This window comes from Euprymna scolopes, chromosome 44, assembly GCF_053919585.1.
Source record: "Euprymna scolopes isolate OS-2025 chromosome 44, ASM5391958v1, whole genome shotgun sequence".
NCBI classification, from domain to species: Eukaryota; Metazoa; Mollusca; class Cephalopoda; order Sepiida; family Sepiolidae; genus Euprymna; species Euprymna scolopes.
In genome coordinates this window covers 42,338,544-42,366,523 of record NC_136525.1, presented here as the reverse complement: position 1 = coordinate 42,366,523, position 27,980 = coordinate 42,338,544, and the positions used below count along the sequence as shown (strand labels likewise).

Genomic DNA, 27,980 nt, shown 5'->3' with positions numbered 1-27,980 from the left:
AAATAAAACTTCCGGTTTTGTTTTTGTTTTTGTTAAATTACAAAATGGCCACTTCTTGCCGATGTTCGCGGGAACTTTCTAAGTTATTTACAACGGTGAGTATAAAAACAGATTCTACATATAGATAAATATTAATAAATTTTGACTATGCAATTCTTTCATTCTGGTTTAAAAAGGATTTCTGTACAAGATCGTAATTTACTTTAATAAAAGCAAAAAATAACAGCACGCTAGAGGTCTGCTCCAAAAAACAGCATGACCCGTTAAGGTCAAAAACAAAGGTTCCCCTGTACTATACCGGCCGTTTCTACCTGAGTTTTTAATTGAAGAATTTTTCTGTTATATCCCAGGTATTATGCCCTCCTTTAACCAAATTGAGCTTGAATGACTGTAAACTACATTGATTTTTTTTTAAACTACCCCCGTTAGGTGTTATACTCCCGTTGCACACATTTTTTTCGGTGTCTTATTCTTTGTTTTGTTTCTACTTTTTGTACTGCCACTCGGACTTAGGGTTAAAGAAGGACATGTGCTTTAGGAGTTATATAGCAGTTTTCGGCTTTAATATAACTGCCATTGAAACAACATTATCTTATTTGGATTATTCGAACTGCTGTTCTCATCTTGAGTGTTATTCTCACAACGTTTTGGCCGATGTTACCTAAGTCAAAATTCAACACTTGTTAATTTTGGTTTTTCTGAACGATTATTTTGTTTTCATTTTTGGGTTTGTTACTATACACATGGATTCGAAAAAGTTGTCAAAAAAAAAAAAAAATATATATATATATATAACAAATGTTAGGTACTCCTTGGGCGTTGTTGAGTTCAATGGCGACCAGCCAGCAGAAAAGTCGCTCCCTTAGTCCCCCCCCCCGCACGTAACATTTTTTTGGTGCTAGTGCATTTACTGATCCACGCTATTTTTTAAATCTTATTTCCAAGTTTAATTAAAGTTTTTTTTTTTTATTTATTCAATTGTAAGGTATGTAATAGTTACAAAAACCCTCCCCTTCCATCTTAAGAATGGCTTTTTAAATAATAACGTTATTATTTCACCACGGATCAATAAGTGCACTAGTACCCATTTTTTTTTTTTACTTGCGTTGCCGTAGTAACTAAACGATGATTTGCCACTTTTACAAACATTTATTTTGAAAAAAAGTTTTACTCTTTATGAATATTAGCTAATAATTTCTCACTTTTACAAACATTTGTTTTTAAATTTCTTTTTAAATGACAACTTTTATCGACTTTTTTTTTTTTCTAATCGTGTTTGCGAATGGGTATGCTGACAACAAATATAAGTTAAATTTTGCAAATTCCCCCCCCCCCCATGGTGTTTACTGTTTAGGTAAATATGAAGAATTACTCCACCCTCGAAAATTCCTTTAAAATTACCACTCGAATAGGTTTTCGGGGTCGTTGAAAACGAAAATAACGTTTAAAATTACGGCAAAAGAGTAGTTTCCAAGATATGAAGAAATATTAGTTCTAAGAAAGTGAGGGATCACGTTTCTATAATAATTTAACGCAAAATGATCACCCACTTTGTGGTCACGATTTTTTTTGGGGGGGTGGGTGGACTTTCTTTCTACCCTCGGGAAATCTTTTAAATTACCTGTTTGCATTTGGTAGGAGGTGTTGGAGAGGCGGCCGCGGCCGCCAAAACACCCCTCCCACCTTCCAACGCCTCCCACCAAATGTAAACAGAATTTTTGTAAAATATTAAAACAGTTCTGCTCGGTTAATGTCGGCGCGTTCGCGTTACTTATGTTAAAACGGTTAATTAAACTGCATAAGCACCTGTTAAAAAAACTATACGAGTTCTATAATTGCCCCCTCCAAAAAACGAAAGAAAAACAAACCGGCTGTTCCCCCCCCCCTAAAAAAAATGACTATAAAGTGAGTGCATTTCTTCATATATTGGAAACTACTTGTTTCCTGGAATTTTAAACGTTAGTGGTAATTTTAAAGGATTTTCCGAGGATGGAAAGAAAGTGTTCCCTTCCCCCCCAAAAAAAATCGTGGCCACAAAATGGGTGATCATTTTACGTTAAATTATTATAGAAATGTGATCCCCCACTTTTTTAGAACTAATATTTCTTCATGTCTTGGAAACTACTCGTTTACCGTAATTTTAAACGTTATTTTCGTTTTCAGCGAACCCGAAAACCTATTCGAGTGGTAATTTTAAAGGAATTTTCGAGGGTGGAGTAATTCTTCATATTTACCCGTGTTTATTCCGAAATCCGTTGTTAATATGGAGAGGTTGAGGGTGTTTATTCTGAAAGTCGTTCTTAACATTTGTGGAGGTGGACCTAATGTAAAAAAACAAAACAAAAATCACTTAAACCATTTACTTATAATTTCTCACTTTTACAAATATTTTTAATTTACATGCGCGGATGAACAACATATTGTTGAATGGTGCGAAAACAAAGCGTTTTTGTAATAAACTTCGGGTTTGCAAAATTTAACTGATATTTGTTGTCAGCATACCCATCCGCAAATATTATTAAGAAAAAAAAGTCGATAAAAGTCGTTATTTAAAAAGAAATTTAAAAACAAATGTTTGTAAAAGTAAGAAATTATTAATGTTTATTAACTTTTTTCTTTTAATATTCATAAAGAGTAAAACCTTTTTTTTTCAAAATAAATAAATAAATGTTTGTAAAAGTGACAAATCATCGTTTTGTTACTACGGCAACGTCAGTAAATAAAAAATGTTACGTGCGCATGCGTCAGTCTTGACTGGGGGGGGAGCTAAGGGAGCGACTATTATTTTTTTTCTGCTGGTCGCCAAGGAACTCAACGCCCAAGGAGTACTTAAATGTTATCAAAAGGTAAGATAAGTTACCTTTCTACCTATCTGGATAATTTTTTAGTATTTTTATTAAATGTAAACTTTATTCGGCTCGAAAAATACACAGTATTTACCGATGTATTTCAAAAATACAAATGGCCACGGACACGTTAGGTTTGGGAAAATGAGTTAAAACTAAAAAACTATGCGAAATACTGTTAGGAACTCACTCAATACATGTTACCGAGACACAGGCTGACATATATTTGGTGGGTTTTTAACAGTATTTTGCATAGTTTTTTTACTTTTACTCATTTTTCCAAACTTAACGTGTTCAACACAGTCCACCGCCATTTGTATTTTTCTAATATATCAGTAAACACTGTTTTTTTATCCGAATAAACATTTTACATTAAGTAAAAACACTAAAAAAAATATCCAGTTAGGTAAATTATCTTGCCGTTGATAAAATTTATTTGTTATATATTTGTTTTTTGACAACTTTTTCGAATCTGTGTGTACAGTAAAACAAACCCTCATTTTGGATGAACCTCTTTCGTAACTGGGCAAGATAAAAGATGTGAGATGTTCTCTCACACGGTTTTGCCCTTGGCAGAATGAAAGAAAACAATCAGAAATTACAACAGGCTCACCTTTAAACTTCAACGTAAATTTTATTATCGTAAAAAGATCCAAGTTGCAAAAGATGCGACATCTTTAGCTATCTGCCGAGCTGGGCCGGTAACACCTGGAAAGGGTAATAGTTCATAGTTTATCTTCACGTAATGCTGGATACAATACTCCACTGACAAAAAGAAAAGCTGCAACAGGTCAATGACTTAAGTGATGCCTTCCAAGAATGAATGCTGTTAGACTGGCAATCCTCATAGTTCACTGTACATAACCGTCTGAATGGCAGACAAAGGACAGGTGAAAATGTAGACCTTAATTTCGTCTCTGAGAGTTATTATATATTGAACTAGCGGGGGTACCCAGCGTTACCCGGGTGTTTGGAGGTGTGTGTGGTATTAAATAAAAAAAAAGAAACCGGGGGGGGGGGGGGGGTAGGATCGAACCCGAAGCCCTGAGGCTAAGTTTGAAAATAAAATCGGCCAGCCAGAATGAGTTACTGAAAGATGTTTGAATTTATTTAAGAACCAAATTGACAGGTGCGCGCATGGAAGTCGTCGGGCGTTACGACGACGTCAATGACCAGGTTTGTTTGTTATAAGCGAGGTAAAAAAAGAAAACAACGTTAAAACTTAAGTGGGGGGGCTAATCAAAACATCGAAAAAAAAATAACGTAAGGCAAACGAACGATGAAAACAGAAAAACTAACACGTGAAAAATGGCTTAAATAAGCCTGTTTCGATATTAAAATTTAAAAAATTGGTGGGTACCCGGGTGTTTTTGGGTGTGTGGTCGGGGGTGGATAAGCGAAGTAAAAAAAAAAAAAAAAAGCCAGAAAAACGAACGTTATGTGAAAAATGGCTTAAATAACACTGGTTCAATATTTAAATTTAAAAAATCAAAAAAAAAAAAAGGACATCTCACACCACGATTTGAACCCAAAACGTTTAGATAACGAATCAATGCGTTAACCAACTGACCTAACGCGACGTACATGAAATTTAGTTTTTCAACTATTTAAAGTAAATCAGGTCATGACGTCATCTGACGCATGCGTAGAAACCGGTTGTTGTCACGAGAGGGCCGTTTTTGTTGGAGGTGTTGGAGAGGCGGCCGCGGCCGCCAAAACACCCCTCCCACCTTCCAACGCCTCCCACCAAATGTAAACAGAATTTTTGTAAAATATTAAAACAGTTCTGCTCGGTTAATGTCGGCGCGTTCGCGTTACTTATGTTAAAACGGTTAATTAAACTGCATAAGCACCTGTTAAAAAAACTATACGAGTTCTATAATTGCCCCCTCCAAAAAACGAAAGAAAAACAAACCGGCTGTTCCCCCCCCCCTAAAAAAAATGACTATAAAGTGAGTGCATTTCTTCATATATTGGAAACTACTTGTTTCCTGGAATTTTAAACGTTAGTGGTAATTTTAAAGGATTTTCCGAGGATGGAAAGAAAGTGTTCCCTTCCCCCCCAAAAAAAATCGTGGCCACAAAATGGGTGATCATTTTACGTTAAATTATTATAGAAATGTGATCCCCCACTTTTTTAGAACTAATATTTCTTCATGTCTTGGAAACTACTCGTTTACCGTAATTTTAAACGTTATTTTCGTTTTCAGCGAACCCGAAAACCTATTCGAGTGGTAATTTTAAAGGAATTTTCGAGGGTGGAGTAATTCTTCATATTTACCCGTGTTTATTCCGAAATCCGTTGTTAATATGGAGAGGTTGAGGGTGTTTATTCTGAAAGTCGTTCTTAACATTTGTGGAGGTGGACCTAATGTAAAAAAACAAAACAAAAATCACTTAAACCATTTACTTATAATTTCTCACTTTTACAAATATTTTTAATTTACATGCGCGGATGAACAACATATTGTTGAATGGTGCGAAAACAAAGCGTTTTTGTAATAAACTTCGGGTTTGCAAAATTTAACTGATATTTGTTGTCAGCATACCCATCCGCAAATATTATTAAGAAAAAAAAGTCGATAAAAGTCGTTATTTAAAAAGAAATTTAAAAACAAATGTTTGTAAAAGTAAGAAATTATTAATGTTTATTAACTTTTTTCTTTTAATATTCATAAAGAGTAAAACCTTTTTTTTTCAAAATAAATAAATAAATGTTTGTAAAAGTGACAAATCATCGTTTTGTTACTACGGCAACGTCAGTAAATAAAAAATGTTACGTGCGCATGCGTCAGTCTTGACTGGGGGGGGAGCTAAGGGAGCGACTATTATTTTTTTTCTGCTGGTCGCCAAGGAACTCAACGCCCAAGGAGTACTTAAATGTTATCAAAAGGTAAGATAAGTTACCTTTCTACCTATCTGGATAATTTTTTAGTATTTTTATTAAATGTAAACTTTATTCGGCTCGAAAAATACACAGTATTTACCGATGTATTTCAAAAATACAAATGGCCACGGACACGTTAGGTTTGGGAAAATGAGTTAAAACTAAAAAACTATGCGAAATACTGTTAGGAACTCACTCAATACATGTTACCGAGACACAGGCTGACATATATTTGGTGGGTTTTTAACAGTATTTTGCATAGTTTTTTTACTTTTACTCATTTTTCCAAACTTAACGTGTTCAACACAGTCCACCGCCATTTGTATTTTTCTAATATATCAGTAAACACTGTTTTTTTATCCGAATAAACATTTTACATTAAGTAAAAACACTAAAAAAAATATCCAGTTAGGTAAATTATCTTGCCGTTGATAAAATTTATTTGTTATATATTTGTTTTTTGACAACTTTTTCGAATCTGTGTGTACAGTAAAACAAACCCTCATTTTGGATGAACCTCTTTCGTAACTGGGCAAGATAAAAGATGTGAGATGTTCTCTCACACGGTTTTGCCCTTGGCAGAATGAAAGAAAACAATCAGAAATTACAACAGGCTCACCTTTAAACTTCAACGTAAATTTTATTATCGTAAAAAGATCCAAGTTGCAAAAGATGCGACATCTTTAGCTATCTGCCGAGCTGGGCCGGTAACACCTGGAAAGGGTAATAGTTCATAGTTTATCTTCACGTAATGCTGGATACAATACTCCACTGACAAAAAGAAAAGCTGCAACAGGTCAATGACTTAAGTGATGCCTTCCAAGAATGAATGCTGTTAGACTGGCAATCCTCATAGTTCACTGTACATAACCGTCTGAATGGCAGACAAAGGACAGGTGAAAATGTAGACCTTAATTTCGTCTCTGAGAGTTATTATATATTGAACTAGCGGGGGTACCCAGCGTTACCCGGGTGTTTGGAGGTGTGTGTGGTATTAAATAAAAAAAAAGAAACCGGGGGGGGGGGGGGGTAGGATCGAACCCGAAGCCCTGAGGCTAAGTTTGAAAATAAAATCGGCCAGCCAGAATGAGTTACTGAAAGATGTTTGAATTTATTTAAGAACCAAATTGACAGGTGCGCGCATGGAAGTCGTCGGGCGTTACGACGACGTCAATGACCAGGTTTGTTTGTTATAAGCGAGGTAAAAAAAGAAAACAACGTTAAAACTTAAGTGGGGGGGCTAATCAAAACATCGAAAAAAAAATAACGTAAGGCAAACGAACGATGAAAACAGAAAAACTAACACGTGAAAAATGGCTTAAATAAGCCTGTTTCGATATTAAAATTTAAAAAATTGGTGGGTACCCGGGTGTTTTTGGGTGTGTGGTCGGGGGTGGATAAGCGAAGTAAAAAAAAAAAAAAAAAGCCAGAAAAACGAACGTTATGTGAAAAATGGCTTAAATAACACTGGTTCAATATTTAAATTTAAAAAATCAAAAAAAAAAAAAGGACATCTCACACCACGATTTGAACCCAAAACGTTTAGATAACGAATCAATGCGTTAACCAACTGACCTAACGCGACGTACATGAAATTTAGTTTTTCAACTATTTAAAGTAAATCAGGTCATGACGTCATCTGACGCATGCGTAGAAACCGGTTGTTGTCACGAGAGGGCCGTTTTTGTTGACCCCCCCCCCCCCCCCCCCCGACGAAAATTGTCGATTTCAGGGTGAAAAAAATAAACGTTTTTAGCCAATTTTTTGAACGAAGGATGGAGCTTCAATATAATACCGAGTTTGTGAATTTTTGTTGTGTCTGTTGAAAGTTTTTAGCAAACACACAAACATACACACATTTTCGCTTTTATATATATATAGATGATGAAAGTAAATTAATTAACAGAGCACAAGTGTGTGGTGAATATAATATTTCGCCCAACATAAGGGCATTGGTGCTTGCAAACGATAACATTTCACTCCACATTAGGGCATTAATACGTCTCAATGAGACAAAGTGGATTTGAGGCTACAAGCCTTGAGTGAGTTTTTGTATGTTCATCTCAACCTGTTTGTGTGAAAACTAGCGGTCTGCAAAGATAAATTTGGCGCCAAGAATACCCTCGGCAGTTAGTAAGAACAAACCATCTGATAGGTTCAAACAAAATCGTGGACGGTCCAACCAACCAATGAGAAGTCTGCTTATTTCTGCAGAATTTCTTACAAAGAAGACCCTATCTAAAAATAAACTTTTAGGTAAAAACAGAACGCATATTTGAATTAAAATAAAATTAAGAAAATTATGAAAATGCCCTTATTTATTACAAAAGTTTAAATTTTGTAAATAAAAAAAAAAAAAATGTTGTACAGTTTCCGATAATGACTGTTCAAAACTATAAATTTACAAACATAATGTTCAAAATCTACCTGGCAAATATATCCAGTGAACCAAGTGCAAGAGAGATTCAAGCAATTGTTTTTAAAGGACGATTATAATCTTGAAAAGATCTCTTGGTGGGAAAGTATTATTAAGCGGTTGAATGTATGGCATCTGGTTGGATGCTCCATCCACAGCCTGAACAAAATGAGAAAATTAAAAGAAAGCTACTTATGTAATTATTATATGGCGTTGAAATAATATTTAGAAAGCCATTCTTAACATGGGGAGGGAAGGGTATTTTGTAACTATTCTGTACTTGGTAAATGTGACTATTGGAATACCCTGGCCAAATACCTGCTAAAAAAAAAAAAAAACATTGTCCGCGGCTATCAAACTTAAAAACCAAAAATCAAAAGAAACAAAATTATGATTTTCAAGATATTTATTAACCAAGTAAGCTGTGCTTTTTAATTGTTTTGCCGATAAAATTAACAATATACAAGGAAAACAAAATACTTTTCCAAACAAACTGGCAAAAGACGCTAAATTTTCCATATCAAAAATAAACAACATGGCCTTAGGTTTTCTCACTAGCAATGCTCCCATTGTTGATACCTCTAAGTCTACAGCTGTTTGCCCAATTAATGCATCTAACAACGCTTCAACCCTGGCTATAGCTACTCCAAATAATACTGCTCCATCCAGAAAGTCTGGCCCAGCTTACAATGTTCAGTGTAAGTGTGGTTTTTGTGGCGAAAGGCTCTGTGATAATTAGGGCTAGGACAACAGCGTATTCTTTTCATTGTTTTGAATCTCGAGTGTGTATCCATTGATATCTTATATGTTTTTATAAAGTGTTGAGGTTCTCGGTTGATTAACTGTGTCGGATATATACTCGAGAGTCAAAACAATGAAAAGAATATGCTGTTGTCCTAGTGATAATAATAATGCCATAGAATGTGAAGTATGCTGGCTTTGGTTTCATGCTAAGTGCCAAAAAATGTCACCCGAACTGCATGAAGCCATCTCTTGTGATCCTGATAATGTTGCACCTCTTGCAGAAGGGGGTAAAAACCTGCACCTGCAGGTTGTGGCTATACAGAGAAACCAGATAGAAATGCAGGAAACATTGGATTCTTTAGTCGCAGCGAACACAGAGACGAAAGCAACTCTGGAGTCTCTGGTCTCAACCAATATGGAGACCAAAACAACTCTATCCAGGCTACAAACCGGCATGAAATTAGCTGACCGGAACTTGGGTAATTTAAAAAAAGTAGTTTGGATGATGGACTAACTCAGATTGAGAAACAACAAACTCATTATGACCCAGAATCCCACTAGTATTCAAGATATAGAGCAAAGACTGATTGATACGAATGCTAAGAACATAAAGGAAAGGGTATTTGAACTGGCTACCCCCCCCCATCTACCAACCCCAGACACAAGGAGCCTTAGGGAGGAACTGAAAGAGTTTGAAGATATGGAACAAAGGAAGCTGAACCTGATTATTTTTAACTTTCCAGAATCAGATGCACCTGAGGAGGACATGAAAGCTGTCGAAGAAATGATCAAGGAGGAATTAAAATTGACAGTGAAGATAAACGAGAGTACCCGCCTAGGATCTGTCAACAGGGGGATAAACTACTAAAAGTTGAGCTGGATTCTCTTGGTGAAAAGAAACAAATATTAGCCAAGGCTAAGGAATTACATAACAGCACCAACGAGATCCACAGCAAAGTCTACATAAGACCTGACCTGACTAAGAAACAGCTGATTGCCTAAAAAAACTTGCAGGCTCAGCTCCTGAAAGTCTGGAAGGAAGACCCCACCAAAAATTGGACCATCAAACCGAACAGGATCATAAAGCAGGCACCCAATCCAGTTCTCACAGTAGTACAGCAAACACAAAGGGGGAAAAAGGGACAGGGGGTCAGATACCTTAGATGCTTCAGATAGAATCCTTGTCCTGGTCGAAGCATCAGTGTTGGATTCAATAGGAGAAACAGATTTTTTTTTCCAAAAGGGGATTGTACCGATAGCCCAAAACTTTTTCCCATTCACTGCCATGGGTACTCAAGGTACCATCTTGATCCATCCGGTCTCTAAGAGTAGACAATTAGAGTGACAGAACTGCAGCTCAATTCTGCCTTTTAGTAATCGCTCGCTTGCTTGAGAATATAAATCTGACAGCCTTCAGGGGTCTGACTTGGTTACTACTAAGTTGTCCATGTAGAAACGGTTCTCCATCATAGTTCTACATGGATCCAATGCCAATTTTCCAAAATGTTGAAAATTCTTCGACACTACAGGTTCTCGGTAAATCAGAGTAGGATCAGGAGTAATAAATTGCGAAATGTTCCTAAATTGTGACCCTAACTCTGGCAGGAGTCAAATAACTCAAGGTAACCACGGCAAGAAAAAACTCTTAGTAACATCACATTCACAAGAACTTTCTTGAATGCCCCCTCCTCCTCTCTAGAAAAAAGCAATGTCTTTAAGTAACCGAAGTTCGATAAGATACACCTGAAGAATGTTATAGGTTACATCGACTGAAACTTTGTGAAAATAACACTGAAGATGAGAACAGTAGTCCAAATAATACGAATTATCAATCCTCATCTCAAAAGTTAAGAAACATGACACAATTTTTTAAGCAAATTAGTTGTGGTTTTAGAACAATTTGGGACATTTTTTAGCAAGAACCAACAAAAGAAAACCAAAATGGAGTGAAAACATAAAAAATACTACAAATGTTACCAAAGGCAAGATAAGTTATCCTCTTTTGATAAGGTTTTTCACTGATTATTTATAATTACATTGATTTAATAAAAAAAAAAAAAATACAGCAAAATCTTTCGTACTTGTCACGGAACAAAAATGTATTCTAAAAATCACATAAATTGATCAAGTAGTTAATTTTTGAAGTAAGAAAATCAAAATTTATGATTTTTAGTGATTTTAATACTAAACTGTATTCAGTATAAGGCCGACTTTGGTCTAGATACTTCAAGTTGAATTGTCTGTTGTGGTTTCTGATCTGAAATAACAGCAAGGGGAGACTTGATTCCAGATATTTCTCATATGTTATATCTCCCCTCTTTGGTTTTCTATATATCTATAAAAGTGAAATTTTGTGTGTGTGTGTGTGTGTGTGTGTGTGTGTGTGTGTGTGTGTGTGTGTGTGTACACTTCCCCAATAAACTGCTCTGTCAATTTTCAGTCTACAGGCTCGAGATTTGGTAAAAATCTTTTTAATCAGTTTTCGGCCAGAATTTTGGCTAACGATTTCACCTTTTAAAACTCTACCAAACTCCTCCACAAATTTTGGGTCTAAACACTTGAAATTTTAGATGTAGGTTACCTGGACATGAGTCAAACTTTTTAATATATTTATACATATGCACATACGGAAACACTATGTAGGGAGTTGAGCAGCGAGATGTCTGTTAACATTACACTTGAAATTCTGCATAGTAGGGACCTGGGAGGAAATTCCAAAGTCTAGCAGTTCTAGGGAAGAAACTATTAAAGTAGAAGCCTTTTTGGCAGCTAGGGAGCTGAGCAGTGAAGGGGTGAGATTTTGCCGCTTGTCAATCTTTTTTTTTTACAAAGAACTCATCACTTATCAAGGCCCGGAGGCCACTCGAGGGTAAGGGTAAATGAGTGTACAGTAGTCAATGGGAAAACGTAACCATTAGTAGTGGAAATTTGGTGAAAGGACATGGCTCGTCAAGAACTTGTTCGCGTTGGACTTAGGAATATAAGTGCTTTCAGTTCATCAGAGAATATTCCATTAAAATACTTGTAAAACAGGTACTGGGATGCAACATTTTTGGTGATGGGACAGGGGGTTGGAGTTTGGCTGGTAGTGCGGGACCTATTAAGTTGGAGCCTCTTGATTGAACCTTGTTGAAAAGCAAGAGACCAGTAGTAGATACACCAGCTCGGATGTTGCAACAATACTCCATTGACGGGTGAATAGTTGCTTTTTAGAGATATAGGATACTCTCAAGTGTGAGAAACCTAGCATGGTAGAGAGAGCCCATCTTCCTCGCAGCAGCCTTTGGGAGGGAGTGGTTCCTCGGGTCTATAATGGAGTTGCAGGTGAACCACCAAGCAAACAGGTTAGCCTTCTCGGTTGCTGTGCAAACAACCTTATGGTTTTTTGGATAGTGGGGGGACTGTTGATCACCCATTGTTCGCCACACTTAGAAATTTTCCAGAAATCGAGAGTTCCTAATTTCTGCAACTCAATGTATTTACTGGTGCTTTCAGTATGCCTACTTTTGGCTGTGTCTATTTCACTCTTACAATTATTTCTAGCTTCTTTGCCTATTTGTATTGGACCTTTGTTGGATAAATCTGCGGAATACATACTGCCTTGGAGCAGTGGCAGCTGCACAAGTAAAATGAACCATTGGAGAAAGTGAGGCTTGCTATAAAACTTCTATGTGGGAATCTGGTGCTACCAGATCAGGCTGTCTGAAGATATTGGCTTCCTAAGACAAGGTCCTGGATATGACCTAAAACTATATCCGATGGTGAAGCACCACCTTGCGGGCTTGGGGAGTGTGGAGCCACCCTTTAATTGCCATTGCTCCCAGGTCCACTCTGACCCGGAGTGGTAGTACCTGTTAGGGTTCCAACTATGGGTTAAATAGAATCGGACCTAAAAAAATATACTCCATAAAAAATCGTTCCTCAAAATAACTAGATTCGGCATTACATAACCTGAAAAAGGTTGATATGCTGTAAAACAAAAACAACCAACCAACCAACCAACCAACCAATCCTGAGACGAAATGCACCTAACATTGATGCTTTTTGTTTTTCTACTTCCTTTTACAAAACTTAATTATGTTCCGCAAAACCAATAAAACAAAAAAACAGCAACCCACCTTTACCTCCTTTTCCTTCTTCACATTTCCCCTTTCTCTTTCTATCTCCCCCACTACCTAACTGGTAACTAACTAAAATGTACCAAACCTGAATACTGAAACCTTTTTCCCTCTCCTATTGCAAAACTCATGTTCTGCAGGGCAAGGAACAAAAATGATAAAATCCACTATAAAACAACCAAACCAAACACTTCAAACTAGCGATTGAAGATACAAAGAGCTTGAAGAATAACAGCCTTCTATAAAATAACTGGATGCAATATGAATACTATTTCCAAAATAACTGGATTCCGCATTAAATAACCCAAAAAGTGTTGATATGCCATAAAACAACCAAACCAAACTATCTTTGTGGGAATATGTGCTTCAATTGCTGCTTGAACTATTCATTAGCACTGTTCCGCAGCAAGAGAAAAGATACTATTCCATGGAGTATCTCTCATATGATCCCTAATGATTTCCCTTCTTGAAGTACCTTGTCATTTTGATGGCAATGGTTCTTCGACTTTGGGTTGAGAGTTTAAGGTGATGTCTACCAATATCACAACATAATCAGCATTTCTGGATGGGCTATGGGTATTCGTTATACAATCCTCAGGAACTGTGGTCAGAAATATGTTCAGAAATGAGGCTTGCTGGTTTTGACGATTCGGAAGACCGTTCGGTAACGTGACAGTCTGTGTCAGGGAATGTTTTATAGGCATATGTCTTTTAAATCTAGAATGTGTTACTCAGATCGCACACACAGACACATACACACACCTTCAATATGCAAAGGTTATCTGCCATCCATAGCCCTTGAACCCCCGGAGGGGCATAGGCCATCTACAACTTTGTAGATGCTTTTGTAGCGAGGAGTTCTTTTTTTACAGGGTAAGGGTGCTGGCCCCACGTACAACCTTCCCAGAAGGTACATACAGCGCCTAGCCTTCCCAAATGGTCACCCATCTGGTACTGGCCAGGCTCAATGTTGCTTAACTTCAGTGATCTAGCAAGAACCGGTGTGCCAACGTGATTGTGTCGTACTACAGGTTATCTGCCCTTGTGGTAATCCTTGTTTTGCCCAACAGGTGGCATTTTCTATTTTCGTTTCTCTTTATCTCTATCTCGATCTTCCTCTTTCGATCCGAACCTCAAATGTGATCGGACGCAAATCTTCGACACGCCTTGGCAGGGCACACATTTTTCTTCTCCACGGTAGGATCGAATACTTGTGCATAATTTAACAAACTCTTACACAAACGATGGACTTTCAACGTATACTTCAACGAACTCTCGTATACATTCACGTACACATACAAGCCACAAATATTTATCTAGATGTCGGCTAGTTCATATGCATGCAAACACTCTAATGTTCGTAACTTTTCTGTGTAAATAAATATTCCTTGTACATATGTAAATCTGTGATCCTGTCTCAGCGTGCTTTATTCTAGATCTTCTGTCTTAATCGTACTTGGTAAACTTGATCTTTATTCTTGGTCATATTCCAATTTCTTCCCAACAAGCGGAGCCCTCTAAAGGGATATAGAAAAGCTATATGTGATGCTACCAGCTATGTCTGTGTAGCTAGAGAAGCCAAGTCAGTTAGTGTGGTGAACATTAAAGTCACCAAATACATATACTTGGGCACTAGCGTCTAAGGGGTCTTTCCTCTATATTATCAGAGACATTATTGGTTAGGGTACAATCCTGGGTCAAGGGAGAACGGTAGAGAAAATATGATTAACTAACACTATGTTGTAATGTTAGTCCAAAGCACATAAAGGCCTGGTCGTCTGATTCTAGTTATGATTCTCTAATCAAATGGAGAGTGTTACGAATATAGACTCCAAGTCTGTGCATGTGTCTGTTTAAGTCCTTACAACAAAGTGGAAGATAACCAAACATGTTTTTTTTTTTACAAGGTGGTCACCACTTACCAAGGCCCGGAAGCCACTTGGGGATAAGGGTTATTGCGTGTATTGGAGATTTGATAATTTGATAAAGTGTCTTAAGGGGGGCGGTTCATCAGGAATTTGTTTATGTTGGACTTGAAGACATCCAGGTTGTAGTCAGGTGGGAAACAGGCAAGCAGAACAGAGTTCCACAGGCGTGCACTTCTAAGAAAGAAGCTTTGTTCGTGGAATCTACATTTTGATTTTGGCACAGATAAAGAGTGAGGAAAATTTTTGACAGTGGTTTCAGCAAGACGAGTGTTTTTTGTGGAAGATTGACGAGGGGGGGACCAGGGATTGGAGCTTAGACGAGCACTTAAAATGGTTAAAGGAGTTGGAGGAGAGTAGATTGGTTTCACTAAGCGCAAGATATCCAGGAAATTTGCTAGGAGAAATAATTCATGTTAGTTCCAAGTCTCCAGATATTTGTGAATGTGAGCCTCAAGGGAGTGGGCGGATTGGTTTAGTTTGAGTGTGTGCCTGGTTTGATCGTACTTTTTATTTGATACTTTCAGTTTTAGGAAGAGAGATATTCGACAAGGTGGATGCGTATAATGCCAAACATACACACGCAAGTAGACTATCAGCTGACTCTTCGTATACAGGATTGTGACCTCGGGGAAGCCCACCGAGATGAATGTAGAGTCACTTCCCATGCGTGACGTGGCACTACAAGTATAGCGTCTTAATATACGAGATGTCTTAAATAAGTTTCCAGACTTTTTTTGTACACACATTTAAAATTGTCATAGACTCTTGAAAATTCAGTATGTTATTGCTATACGCCTTATGAGATCTACTGACCAATTTTTATGATTTCATGCTCAAATGAACAGTTACAGCAGTAATTGGAATACACCCTACTAAAGCTTGATTGTCACTGCTGGCGAATTTCAAAAATGCAATCTGGACGTGAGGACACTTTAGAAGAACGACATTCAATAAAATTCTGTTTTAAACTTGGAAAAAAAAATGCCACAGATGGGCTCCCTGAGGCTGAAATCCTGTAGATGAAGAGTCGGCTGATGGTCTACTTGTGTGTCCATGTTTGGTATTATATGCATCCACCTTGTGGCTATTGTTTTTCTCCCAGTTTTTGTTTTGTTGTCCCAATGTAATTCAATTAATAATTTAATAACCAAATAACACAATACTTTATTATTACAGGATTAATGTTTGGTCATTAAATTTTTAATTGAACCAAATTGGTTTAAAACTAGAACTAATTCGATTAAGATAATATTATTCCAATGGCAACCATCCTAAAACTGAAAACTTCATTGTAACAGTTTTTGGTTAATGTTGCTCAATAGCAACATTAACCAAAAACTGTTGCAATGAAGTTTTCAGTTCAACTGTTATTTTGAAGTGACATGAATTAAGTATGAGTCTGCTACATCTCAATATATCATCCTTCCCAGCATTATTCTCTCCTTTAGTGAAACTGAGCTATAAAGGTTTTATAAACTATAAATTGACTAGCCATTTTTCAGTATAGACAACAAAACAAAAAGTTACTATTGGCGATCTGAATTAAATATAATTCTGTCATATCTCAATAGGTCATTCTTCCAGGCATTACACCCTCCTTTAGTGAAATTTAACTATAAAGGTTCTGTAAACCATGAATTGACTGGGCATTTTTCAGTATGGACAACAACACAAAATAGTGATAAAAAAAAACATAAAAAATAAATGTTACCAAAGGCAAGATGTTACTTTTCTGCCTGGACAATTTTTTTTTTTTTGTTGATTTTAACTTATTTTAAAGCGTTAATTTACTTTGAAACACAAGTTAGTGAGAAAAATTGACTAACAATTAATCAAAATTCAAAAATTTACGAAATATTGTTAGAAACTCACCCAATAAATGTCATGGTAGGTAGAAGAGTAACTTATTGTTTTTGTTTTTTTATCCTAAACAAAACACAGTGCTATTTTGATGTAAGTGGCTACTATTTGGGATCTGATTTGCTAGGATACTATGTAGGGAGTTGAACAGTGAGCTGTCTGTTCACATTACACTTGAACTTCTGCATGTCAGTACAGCCAGGGAAGCAAGGACCCGGGAGAGAATTCCAGTCTAGCCATTTGAAGGAAGAAACTATTTGGATAAAAGGCTTTCCGGTATCTAGGAATCTCAAGTGTAGGGGGTGGGATTTTGCTGCTTTTCAGGTTAGTCAGGAGTATTTACAATGTGGGGGTACAAGTGTTTGGAGTTTGTTAGAGCACGTTCCGTGAACGTACTTGTAAGATAGGCACAGGGATGCAACATTTTATTGATGGGCCAGTTTGGTTCACAGTGCGGGTTGGCGACTCTTTTTTTTTTTAATCTTGTCTAAAAGTGAGAGATTAGTGGCAGACGCACCAGCTCAGATGTGGCAACAATACTCCATGCATGGGCGAATGGTGGCTTTGTAAAGGTACAGGAAACCTTTCAGGTATGAATAACTTTTTAACACAATAGAGAAATTCCACCTTCTCCGTAGCAGGTTTGCCAATCTTATCTTGCCTTTGGTAACATTTATTTGTTATATATATATATATATATATATATATATATATATTTTTTTTTTTTTTTTCTCTCATGTCCACCCCTTACAAAGCATATCACCATTTGGATGTAAGGGGGCTACTATTTGGGCCTACGTCTAGAAAAAGTTAACAAGATATTTGTTTATATTACATTTAAAATTCTGCATGTCAGTACAGCCAGGGAAGCAGGCAGCAGGAGGGAAATTCCAAAGTCTAGCTGTTCAAGGGAAAAAACTATTAGATTAAAAAGCTTTCTAGCATTTAGGGACAACAACAGTGAAGGGGTGAGATCTTGTTGCTAAGCGGGTTTGTCGGGGATATGTATGTTGAGGGGGTACGTGAAACGAGTTCATCAAAACACATTCCATTTAAAATATTTTTAAAACAGGCAGAATGATGCAACATTGCGGTGATGAGACAGGGGCTGGAGCTTAGTTGATATAGTGGGCTGTATTTATTTGCTTTCCCACTGAGCAAATTAGGCGGGAGGCCGTTTTTTTAATGTGGAGAGAGGGGTGGGAAAAGGGGACCAGCTCCCAAAGAGGTGGGAAATGAATGAAAGATTTATAGTAGCAAGTAGGGAGTTGTGCAGTAAAATGTTTGTTCACATTACATTTAAATGGTACTTATCCCCTCAAAACTCGAGATATTATTCATCTGAGCCAATGACAATCAAGAAAATACCAACTTTGTGGTTGTTTGTATTGCAGTTTTTTTGTTTTTTTTTTTACTTTTAGCTGAACAAACACAGACAACTGTCTTTTATATAATAAACTAGCAGGGTTACCCAGTGGTGCCCAGGGTAAAAGTGTTACATAACTTTTATCTTTCTTTCACCCTACTCCGTTTCCCCCCCTTTTTTTTTGACCAGCCCATTCCTCTTTCTAATATACACACACACACACACACACACGTACACACATAACTTGATTCAGCATAAAGTAATTAACTCTGTAAGGTCTCATGAATGATATGAAAAGAAACTGGAATCTTAAGGAGATATCAATCATACCAGTTATCATAGGTGCCACAGGGCTTATGAAGAAGAACCTGAAATCGTACTAAACTACTATTTCTCGTGAGCCAAGTGCAAAAGAGATCCAGACAATTGCACTTAAGGGAACAGTGAGGATACTAAAAAGAGCTCTCGGTTGGTTTCAGTAAAAAGCAGGGCAATGTTGGCAGCTGGTTTGGCTACAATCCTCAAAGAAAGAAAATTTTGAAAAAAAGTTAGTTAGTTCCCTTTGAATAATGGTTGGATCACATCCCTTAAGGGACAAAATCTATGCCAGTTTAGGGTCCAATTTCCCAAAATTACCAAAATGTGAAATGAAAATTATTTCTTTGTTTCTCTGTAAAGAAGACCATAGTTTTCGGTAGTTATTAATATCTTGATAATTGTGCAAATTTTCAACCGGGTGTATCCAAGCATCCACTTGGCTTTGCATGGAACATGACATCAACCGCCCGGGTTTGTCTGTAATCTGACATAAGACATTGAGCAATGAGCAGACGACTTTTGGATAAATATTAGAAGAGAGACAGAAAAAAAATATATACATAACATGGAAACTAACAGCTCTATGGATTTCTTAATGTTAGACAAACAACTGCAGATGCCCACAGCTGTTTTTTTGTCAAAATAAGAAATTATTCGGATCACAAAAAGAATTGCATTACATGTGGCGTTAGATGCATCTTTGCAAAGAGAAGCTCTGCAAGTGACAGATATGGCTGGAGATGCACAAACCCTTTAAAATTTTCTTTGACAAAAATAAATAAATAAATTTTTTTTTTAAATTTAAAAATAACACACTCGTGCAGTGGATAGAGGTGTCGAGTCTCTACAGTTCCAGGTGAGCTTTGTCTGAAGATAGCGGTTTCAATCCTATCCAAAGCCGGCCAGAGACTTACTTGGCCAAAACGTAGTGAGACGACAGCAACTATGGAAGGCAGTAATTACTGAGGATACAGTTGAGAGACTTAGCATTCCTATTCCGTCGCGGTTAGCCACTTGATGAAGGCCAGAGGAATAGTTGGCTGAAACGTTGTGAAACAACAACTATGACGATGAGGATAAGTCATATTGTTTGGATTCCTCGGACTACTGTTCTCATCTTGTGTGTGATTTTCACTTTTTCTAATTTCTTTATTTGGCAGTACTTAACCTCCTTAAATTCTTTCTTACTCTCCAATAATGGGTATGGTCGTTTGAAATTTTGTTTGTAATTGATGTTTCTTCTGACTGTTGTGGATTCTGTATTGGACGAGCTCGTGCCCTACTCGTTTTGCGATGCTTTGTGTCCGTCTGGAGCTGATTAGTAGTTTCAGCATTTAGCCTGGTGGCACTAGCTTAAGACCACGGCATTGGCATAGGAATGTGAGGTGGTTAGTCATCTTTGCCAGATTTTGGTAGAGTTTTTCGATATGTTTCCATTTTTGTACGATTTCAGGTCCGTATCGAATTGATATGACATTTATGAATTTTTGGGGATTGGTAATTCGTATTATTTGGATTAATCGAACTACTGTTCTCCTCTTGTAAAAAAAAAAAAAAATTGTGAAAATCACATTCAAGATGAGAACAGTAGTCCGATGAATCCAAATAATATGAATTAATCAATCCTCATCTCAAAAGTTCAGAAACAAGGATAACAGTCCGCAAATAAGTAAATAAAAAAAAAATAGCAAATAAACCTTTTTTTAAAACCTTTTCTTACAATTTTCTTTGAAAAGAAGAATTTTGAACAAATAAAAATCCTGAAAATAAAAAAATAAATTTTTTTTTTTGGGGGGGGGGGAGAACAACTGTTGTTTGCTAAATATTCTAATATCAAAAGTTAAAAGTAAAGTTTTTAGCCCCCCCCCCCCCGGCTGCATAAAAAAATGTTTACCATGTGACATTAAATTAAAACAAAATTACGGTGCTCGTTTTGTTTTTTTTTTTTTTTTTTTTTTACAATTTCCATTTTTCTGTTCCATACTGTTAAGATTTGAACATTGGCGATTCTTGACATAGTCCGATGGTTGACATCATGTTCCAAGTAGAGCCGAGCAAACGCTTAGATACGTCTGGTTCAAAGCATGCTCGGCTTGTTGTTTTTGTTTATTTATTTATTTATTTATTTTTTTTTTGCAGATTCGATCTTTGCGCTGGAATCAGCTAGCTCTTTGTTCCGAACGGAATATCCATACGACAGCAGCCTCCTCTAAGAACATTCGATCAGGCCAACCAAAAATTAGTATCCGTCAAGACAAGCCTTTGACTTACGAAGAATCACAGTACCCGCATTTTATAGGTGTAACCAAAACCTGGAATTCCTGGAACACGTGTAAGTATAACGCAATAGCAGGGTGAAGATTTTAATTATTTTGAATTATAAAACCAACTGGCAGGAAAACCCGACGTTGCTCGGGATTGAAACGGGATCACTACCCTGCACTTTTTAACTTTGCTCATAACACAATATTTATTTCTTTGTTTTTTATGGTGCTTCTTTGTTATGAGAGCGAAAGTCAAAAAAATGAATTTTCATTAAAAACCGATAGTATATATTTTTTCTTGTCAATTGTCATGTCGAAATTAGCAGTTCGAAGGAAGAAACTATTAGAGTAAAAAGCTTTCCAGTATCTAGGGATCTCTACAGTGTAGAAGTGGGATTTTTTTTTTTTTTACGTTTTCACCCCAAACAAGGCACATTGCCACTTTGATGTAGGGGGCTACTATCAGGGACATAATCTACAGGAGAACTATGTAGGGAGTTGGGTACAAGATGTCTGTTCACATTACACTTGAACTTCTGCATGTCGGTACAGTTGGAAGCAGGGACAGGAAGGGAGTTCCAAAGTCTAGCGGTTCTGGGGAAGAAACTACTGGAGTAGAAAGCTCTTTTACATCTAAGGATCTCTATTGTGTGGGGGGTGGGATTTAGCTGCTAGTCGGGTTTGTCGAGGGTATTTATTTAGAGAGGGTACAAGTGCTTGCAGTTCGTCGGAGCATTCACCATTAAAATACTTGTAAAACAGGAAGAACAGGCAGAGGGATGCAACATTTCGTCGATGGGACAAAAGCTGAAGCTTAGATGACAGTTCAGGACCTATTAGGTTGGGGACTCTCTTTTAAACCTTGTCTAGGAGTGAGAGACTAGTAGCAGATGCACCAGCCCAAATATGACAACAATACTCCATACATGGGCCAATGGTAGCCTTATGGAGGTACAGGATACTTTCAGTCGTTAGTAGTTTTCTAGCACGGTAGAGAGAGCCTACCTTCTTTCGCAGCGGTTCTAGCAATGCTCTCAATGTAACTGTTCCAACTCATGTTTCCTGTGAACGTTAGGCTGAGGAGTTTAAAAGAAGTACTTTCAGTTAATGAATCTTTGGCCATTGCTATTGGTGGTAGAGAAGGTTTCTTGTAATTATTGAAGGAAACAAGTTTAGTCTTGGCAGCATTGAATGTGACCATCCATTTTTGTCGCAATTCCACTACAGATTGGAGGTCTTTCTCTAGTGTTTCTGCCATTTCCTTTTGCTGCTTGCCAGGTTAGTCGGAAGTATTTACGTCGAGGGGTGGGTGGGTATAAGGGCTTGGAGTTGTCAGATTTATTTTTTGGGCACCACGATGCACAAAAATTCTCATGTTTGTATGTGTTTGTCACTGTTTCTAACGACTCAAGCATAAAAACTTTTTATCCAATTCTTTTCAAATTTTAGGACGAAAGAAATGAATATATTCGCTATTAAATAGCGTTTGAACACAGTTTATATCTTTTGTACTACAAAGCTTCAACTTTGAGATATTCTAACTTTTGACTGGAAAGACGTACGTGTTGTGTTCAAATTCTGTAGCAAAGATAATTCTTTCCTCTTATTAGCTAAAACAACTAGAAATGTCATTGACGGGTACAACTTCCGCTTCAAGTATTTATGTGAACACACCCCAATCGCTTATTTGCAAAAAGCGACCTACCGCCAGCGGGCATGCTATGTTGACAGGTTTCACTATTAGTAGTCTGATTTAAATAGCAATTTCTTCGAATGTACAAATCACAACAAAAATATTAAAATACCATTTTTAAGTAAATTTTATTGTGAATCCAGTTATATAAGTTTTATTTTTATGGAGGTAGGAGAAATGTACTTATTACTGATTTAAAGACTATGAGTGTCAAATTAAGTAGCAGTGTGTGCCTTGTCCAGCGCTGAACATTATGGTGTCTGGTATTGCTCCCACATTCAACCACAGTCTCCGACCCCTGAGTATGTTCCAGGCTTTACCACCAGCATGACATGAAAGAAAAAAAAAACTGTCTGGATTTTCTGATAAAGAATATTTTACAATTTGAATTTAATTTTAATACATATGTTTATTGGTCCTCCGACAAAAGGAAGGTGGACCTGTAAATTCACCCTTGTCTGTTCATCTATCCGTACTTTTCTCAATAACTACACCTTTAAATTTTTGGAAATTCTGCACAAACATTAAACATGATATGAGTAAAAAAATTAACAGAATGGATTTTCCGAGAAAGCTCCTGTTGCCCCCCTTGGTGTGCCTTTCAGGTTAAAATCGCTAAAATTGACACTTAAAAAAAATTGATGCCTTGGATTTTTTTTATAAAACTTTCTGAAAAGTTGTAACTAACTGATTTCTATATAATTTTGTTTGTCTATACTTTGCGATAACGTTTAGGTGTGCCCCAGGGGCTCTTTTAGGGCTAATAAAAACACTCCATTTTTGGGACTATTTTACCATATTTGTCCAAAATTTTCTGTATATGTCTATTTAGCAGTTTTGCATGGTGCTGAACTCCAATTTAAATATGTTAAGGCTTTATGGACTTTTGGGGATAACTGCGGATGTGGGGAGGGGCAAATGATGGACTTAGTCATTTCTTTTTTTGCATGGTGCAGAAGTCAAATTTACTTATGTTAAGGCCTAAAACTGCACCGTTTGTTCATTTTCACCAGGATTTTTGACGTCCTGGGGGTGGAGGGTGCAAATGCTGAACTTAGTGATTTTTTTTTTTATATGCCTCGTTCACTGTGCATGCTTCACTTGTTAAAAATAAATTAGTTGCACTTACTTGGTCTTTTCAATTGTCAAATTTTAAATATAAAAAAATTGGGTGCTTATTCAGATTGGCACTTGCAGTGATAAACAAAAATAAAGAAAAACTTTTATCATGTATATCATGTACTTGTCATGGAATGAAGATGATGTATTCCAAAAATCACAAAAGTTGATCAAATAATTTTTATTAATTTTTGAAAAATAAGTTTGCTTTTTTTTTTTTTTTTTTTTTTTTTTTTTTTTTTTACTGATAAGAGAAATCTGAAGCCATTTTAATATTCTTCAAATTTTGTTTCTAACTTATATAAAACGACTTTTTCTAAAATAAACTGTTTTCATTATTTGAGAATTTCATGTTCTGAAAAATAAAAAATAAACATTATGTTAATAAATTAATGTTTGGTTTTAATCGTATGTTTCGGTTATCTTTCTGACATTATCCAAAAACAAAAAAAAAAAAATTTGAAATGAAAGTCTGTTGTCTGTCCTTGATTTCTGCATGAACGCTGCTTTTTCCCTTGCATTGACATGGAATAAAATTTGATTTTCTTGAAATTAAAAAAAAACAAAAAAAACTACTTGATTAAATTATGTGATTTTTGGAATGTGTTATCTCCGTTCCATGACGGGTACGTACATCATACAGACTTTTCTGTGTTTTCTTTAATTTTAATTGCCGCGATAAGTGCGAATCTGAATAAGCACCGATTTTGCGAATGAGTTTTCTATTTACTTGTATGCTTATTCAAATTAAGTATTCTGATTTGTCTTTACAAAAAAACGCAAACTGGAGTCTTGTATCCCTTCATATTATCAGGTTATTATTGTTACGTTGTGTGTGTATGAATATGTTCCCTAACGAGGTACATGTTGAATAGTTGGGTTTTATATTTTATCTGTATATTCATGTACGTGTAAATGCGTGTATGTATATATGTTGTATCATTTAGTTGATCATCTAGTGTGTATATTTCAGCATTTATGCAATGGTTCTAACAGGAAACAATTGACGTGGACGTATCGAAACAGTTGTAGACAAATAGTTCTTTTTAACAGATGTAAATAAACACAACACATACCTGAATTATTTACGAACATTTCTTTTCATGCTTTCTACTGACATCTTCAAAGATTACGATGTCTTTACATCTTGGCTGCCTGAGGAAACGCTGCACCCTGCGTCATGGAGAGACCAACTCCCCCCTTGAGTCGTCCATTCTCTCTGATGTCTAGCTAACAACTGATTAGAATCTCCCCAAATCTACATCTCATTACTTGTCTCAGACCAACAGCTGATGTAACCTCAATCTAGTTATTTGTTTATCCAAACAAAAAATCATGTTTGCATCTATTTTCTATTTTCACATTCCTTTGTAGCGATATTATTATTTCGGCTGTCAATCACTTTTTCTCCCAATCTAATTGTTTATTTTTCTAATCATAATAATTGATCTAGTAACCCGCTGTTGCTCAAATCAATTAATAATAGTAATAATAATGTTTTGACCCTTGGCTCTGCCTGCTACAGTTAACACAGATACTACGCTATGGTCACGGCCAAAGGGTCACAACATTACATTATGTCCTGGTGATCTTTGTAAGTAAATGGCAGATAACCTTTTGAATGCGAATGTCATATGCTCGATCCACAGTGATGATTTAAAAAAAAAAAAATAGCTGGTAGCTAATTACTGCAATAAAAAATTTTCTAAACTGTCAAAAATTTTCCCCACTCTTTATCTGTGCCTAAACCTAAACGTAGATTCTATGAACAAAGCTTCTTTCTTAGAAGTGCACGCCTGTGGAATTCTCTTCTGTCTGCCTGTTTCCCACCTGACTACAACTTGGATGTCTTCAAGTCCAACATAAACAAGTTCCTGATGAACCGCCCCCTTAAGAAAGAAACTTTATCAAATCTCCAATACTAATTATTACGACGATACTATCCCAATGATTACTACAATGCTATCCCATTGATTACTGTACGTGCAATAACCCTTATCCCTGAGTAGCTTCTGGGCCTTGATAAGTGGTGACTACGATATAAAAAAAAAAATACCAATTATAATTAATTCCCCTATTTTGCTAGACTTTAGATAATTTTGCTATTATTAATCCCTATTTTCCCCTCAGAATCTTTCAATAATTTAAAGTTTACATATTTCCATAGAAAACCCGTGCCACAAAGTTTCCTTTTTTTTCCTGTCTTTTCTAGATTAATACTCACCTAGGACTTTTTGCGATTGATACTCCATTCCCCATGTTTTACCCCTTACCAATGTTGTATTTTTCTGCTTTATCAATTCACCAGTTATAATAGCCACCTGTAATTAGATTGCTCTCTAGGCATACCTACAGGTCCTTTGAGTTTTATCAAAAAGGGAAAAACCGTCCTCACCGGTTAAAAAAAAAAAGCATGGAGTACTCTGATCCCCATCTGGCATCAATTGAAATGACTGGCTCTCGTCTTGGGGAGGCCTCATGTTTTGACAAGCTTGTGGGCTTGAACTTTACTCCTGATCTGAAATGGAATACATACATCAAATCTGTTGCCAAGGCCGCTGGAAAAATGGTGGGATCCTTCTGTCGATCCAGTAGATATCTCACTGCTGATGCAATTCTCTATCTATATAAGAGCCAGGTACGTCCAAGGATGGAGTATTGTTGCCACATCAGGGCAGGAGCTGCTAAAAAGGACTTGTCCTGCCTTGATAGAGTTCAAAATAGTCTTCGTAGCATCGTAGGGGATGTCCTTTTCTCTTCCCTGCAACCTCTTTCTCACAGAAGAGATGTTGCAAGTTTCTCTGCTTTATCGTTATTTTCATGGCAAGTGCTTGGCGGAGCTTCAATCTATGTTCCCCCTTCGCCAAACTTTCATAAAAAACACTCATCTATCTGAAAACGCTCTTAATAATTTCCACCACTCTTTATCTGTGCCTAAACCTAAACGTAGATTCCATGAACAAAGCTTCTTTCTTAGAAGTGCATGCCTGTGGAACTGTCTTCTGTTTTCCTGCTTTCCAGCTGAATACAATCTGATTGTCTTCAAGTCCAATGTAAAGAAGTTCTTGATGAGCCGTTCCACTAAAGTTAACAAATTTACCGAATTTCCATTACTAACGATTACTATATTGTCCAATTGACTACTGTACACTCTTAACCCTTATCCTCAAGTGGTCTCTGGGCCTTGATAAGTAGTTATGCCTATGTAAAAAAAAAAAAAAAAAAAAGCTACCATTGTAATTAGAATTTACAAAAAAAAAAAAAAATCAGTTGAAACCATTGTTTTTTTATCTAAAACTTCATTTATCGACTACAAAATCTCATTCCAATTCTGTAGAAGCACTAAAAATTCTTATCGCTACGATAGTTATTTCTGTTACCTTTTTTTTAATTTTTTATTTTTTTTATTTTTTGATTATTACAAGAATGACTCCACAATTGAGGGAATGTGATCCGCAACAGATCGACAACTGATTTTACTTTACATCACTAGCCTAAGTGCCCGGCGTTACCCGGGTGTTTGGAGGTGTGTGTTGAGCAAAATAAAAAAAAAAGTGGTAGTAAGGAGCAAAAGAATGTGAAAAAAAGTGACGTCTTTGCTGTTGCGCCCATCACCAAACCGGAATTGACAAATGTTTAAATTTAGGCTAGTCAATCAAAAAGAGGGATGACTTTCGAAAATATCGGCGTAAAAAAGCGACCACTCCCTGTAGAAAAGTGCCCAGTTGAGGGTGAAGGAATTAATGTTTTTAGCTAATTTTTCGATATTTGTCGTCCGAAGGGTCGAGCTTCAAAACGATATTGATCTTGTGAAAATCCATCACCTCTGTCGAAAGTTTTAGGCAGACATACTAACATACATACATACATGCCTTTAAACAGACAGGTGAGATTTTTATTATAGATGATTTTTTTTTTCTTCCTTTTTATAGCAACACTTCATGAAGAAGGCCGTTCGTCCGAAACAGCAGTTGAAGACATCTTCATCCGCAAGTTCATGGTTGGGACTTGGCCGCAAATGCTCATGTCAGAGGTTATCATTAAAAGGCGTCAAAATTTGGTTGTGATTGCGGCTATTATCAACCAGAAGATCATGGCCCGTCAAATGTATTTCCTCAAAGGTTACACGGAAGAGATGCTTAGTTATATTTTGAAGTGCCCGATACGATTAGAGATACAAACGGTGAAGGACAAAAAAGACGTGATTTTTAAATATATATGAACAATTGTGTTTGGATAGAAAAGAATTTGTGTGGAGATGAACAAGTGGTACAATAATACGCAGCAGACAATATTATTTGAAAAAGATTCAGACAATTGCGTGGATGGGGTTGCAATGCTTGAAAAATGAAATTTTTTTTTTATTCATGTCTAAAGTCTTTTGAGAATAAAGTTTAAATATTGAAAAATTTGTATTCATA

The 27,980-nt window shown here is 36.5% G+C and overlaps 1 protein-coding gene across 1 annotated transcript; it reads left to right on the top strand.

Moving 5' to 3' along the window:
- The first annotated feature begins 18 nt into the window (after nucleotides 1–18).
- Nucleotides 19–27,974, top strand: LOC145268812 (small ribosomal subunit protein uS3m-like). Its single transcript, XM_080124438.1, has 3 exons — nucleotides 19–95; nucleotides 20,623–20,815; nucleotides 27,492–27,974. Exons 1-3 carry the CDS (start codon nucleotides 45–47, stop codon nucleotides 27,779–27,781), a joined length of 534 nt encoding a protein of 177 aa, XP_079980564.1. The 5' UTR covers nucleotides 19–44; the 3' UTR covers nucleotides 27,782–27,974.
- The last annotated feature ends 6 nt before the right edge of the window (nucleotides 27,975–27,980 follow it).

Bases quoted from the DNA above. Each gene is read 5' to 3' on its own strand.
- LOC145268812 (XM_080124438.1), top strand. From the start codon at position 45: ATGGCCACTTCTTGCCGATGTTCGCGGGAACTTTCTAAGTTATTTACA. The intron at 96-20,622 runs GTGAGTATAAAA...TTTTTTTTGCAG, and splicing joins TTTCTAAGTTATTTACAACG to ATTCGATCTTTGCGCTGGAA. The intron at 20,816-27,491 runs GTAAGTATAACG...TCCTTTTTATAG, and splicing joins CTGGAATTCCTGGAACACGT to CAACACTTCATGAAGAAGGC.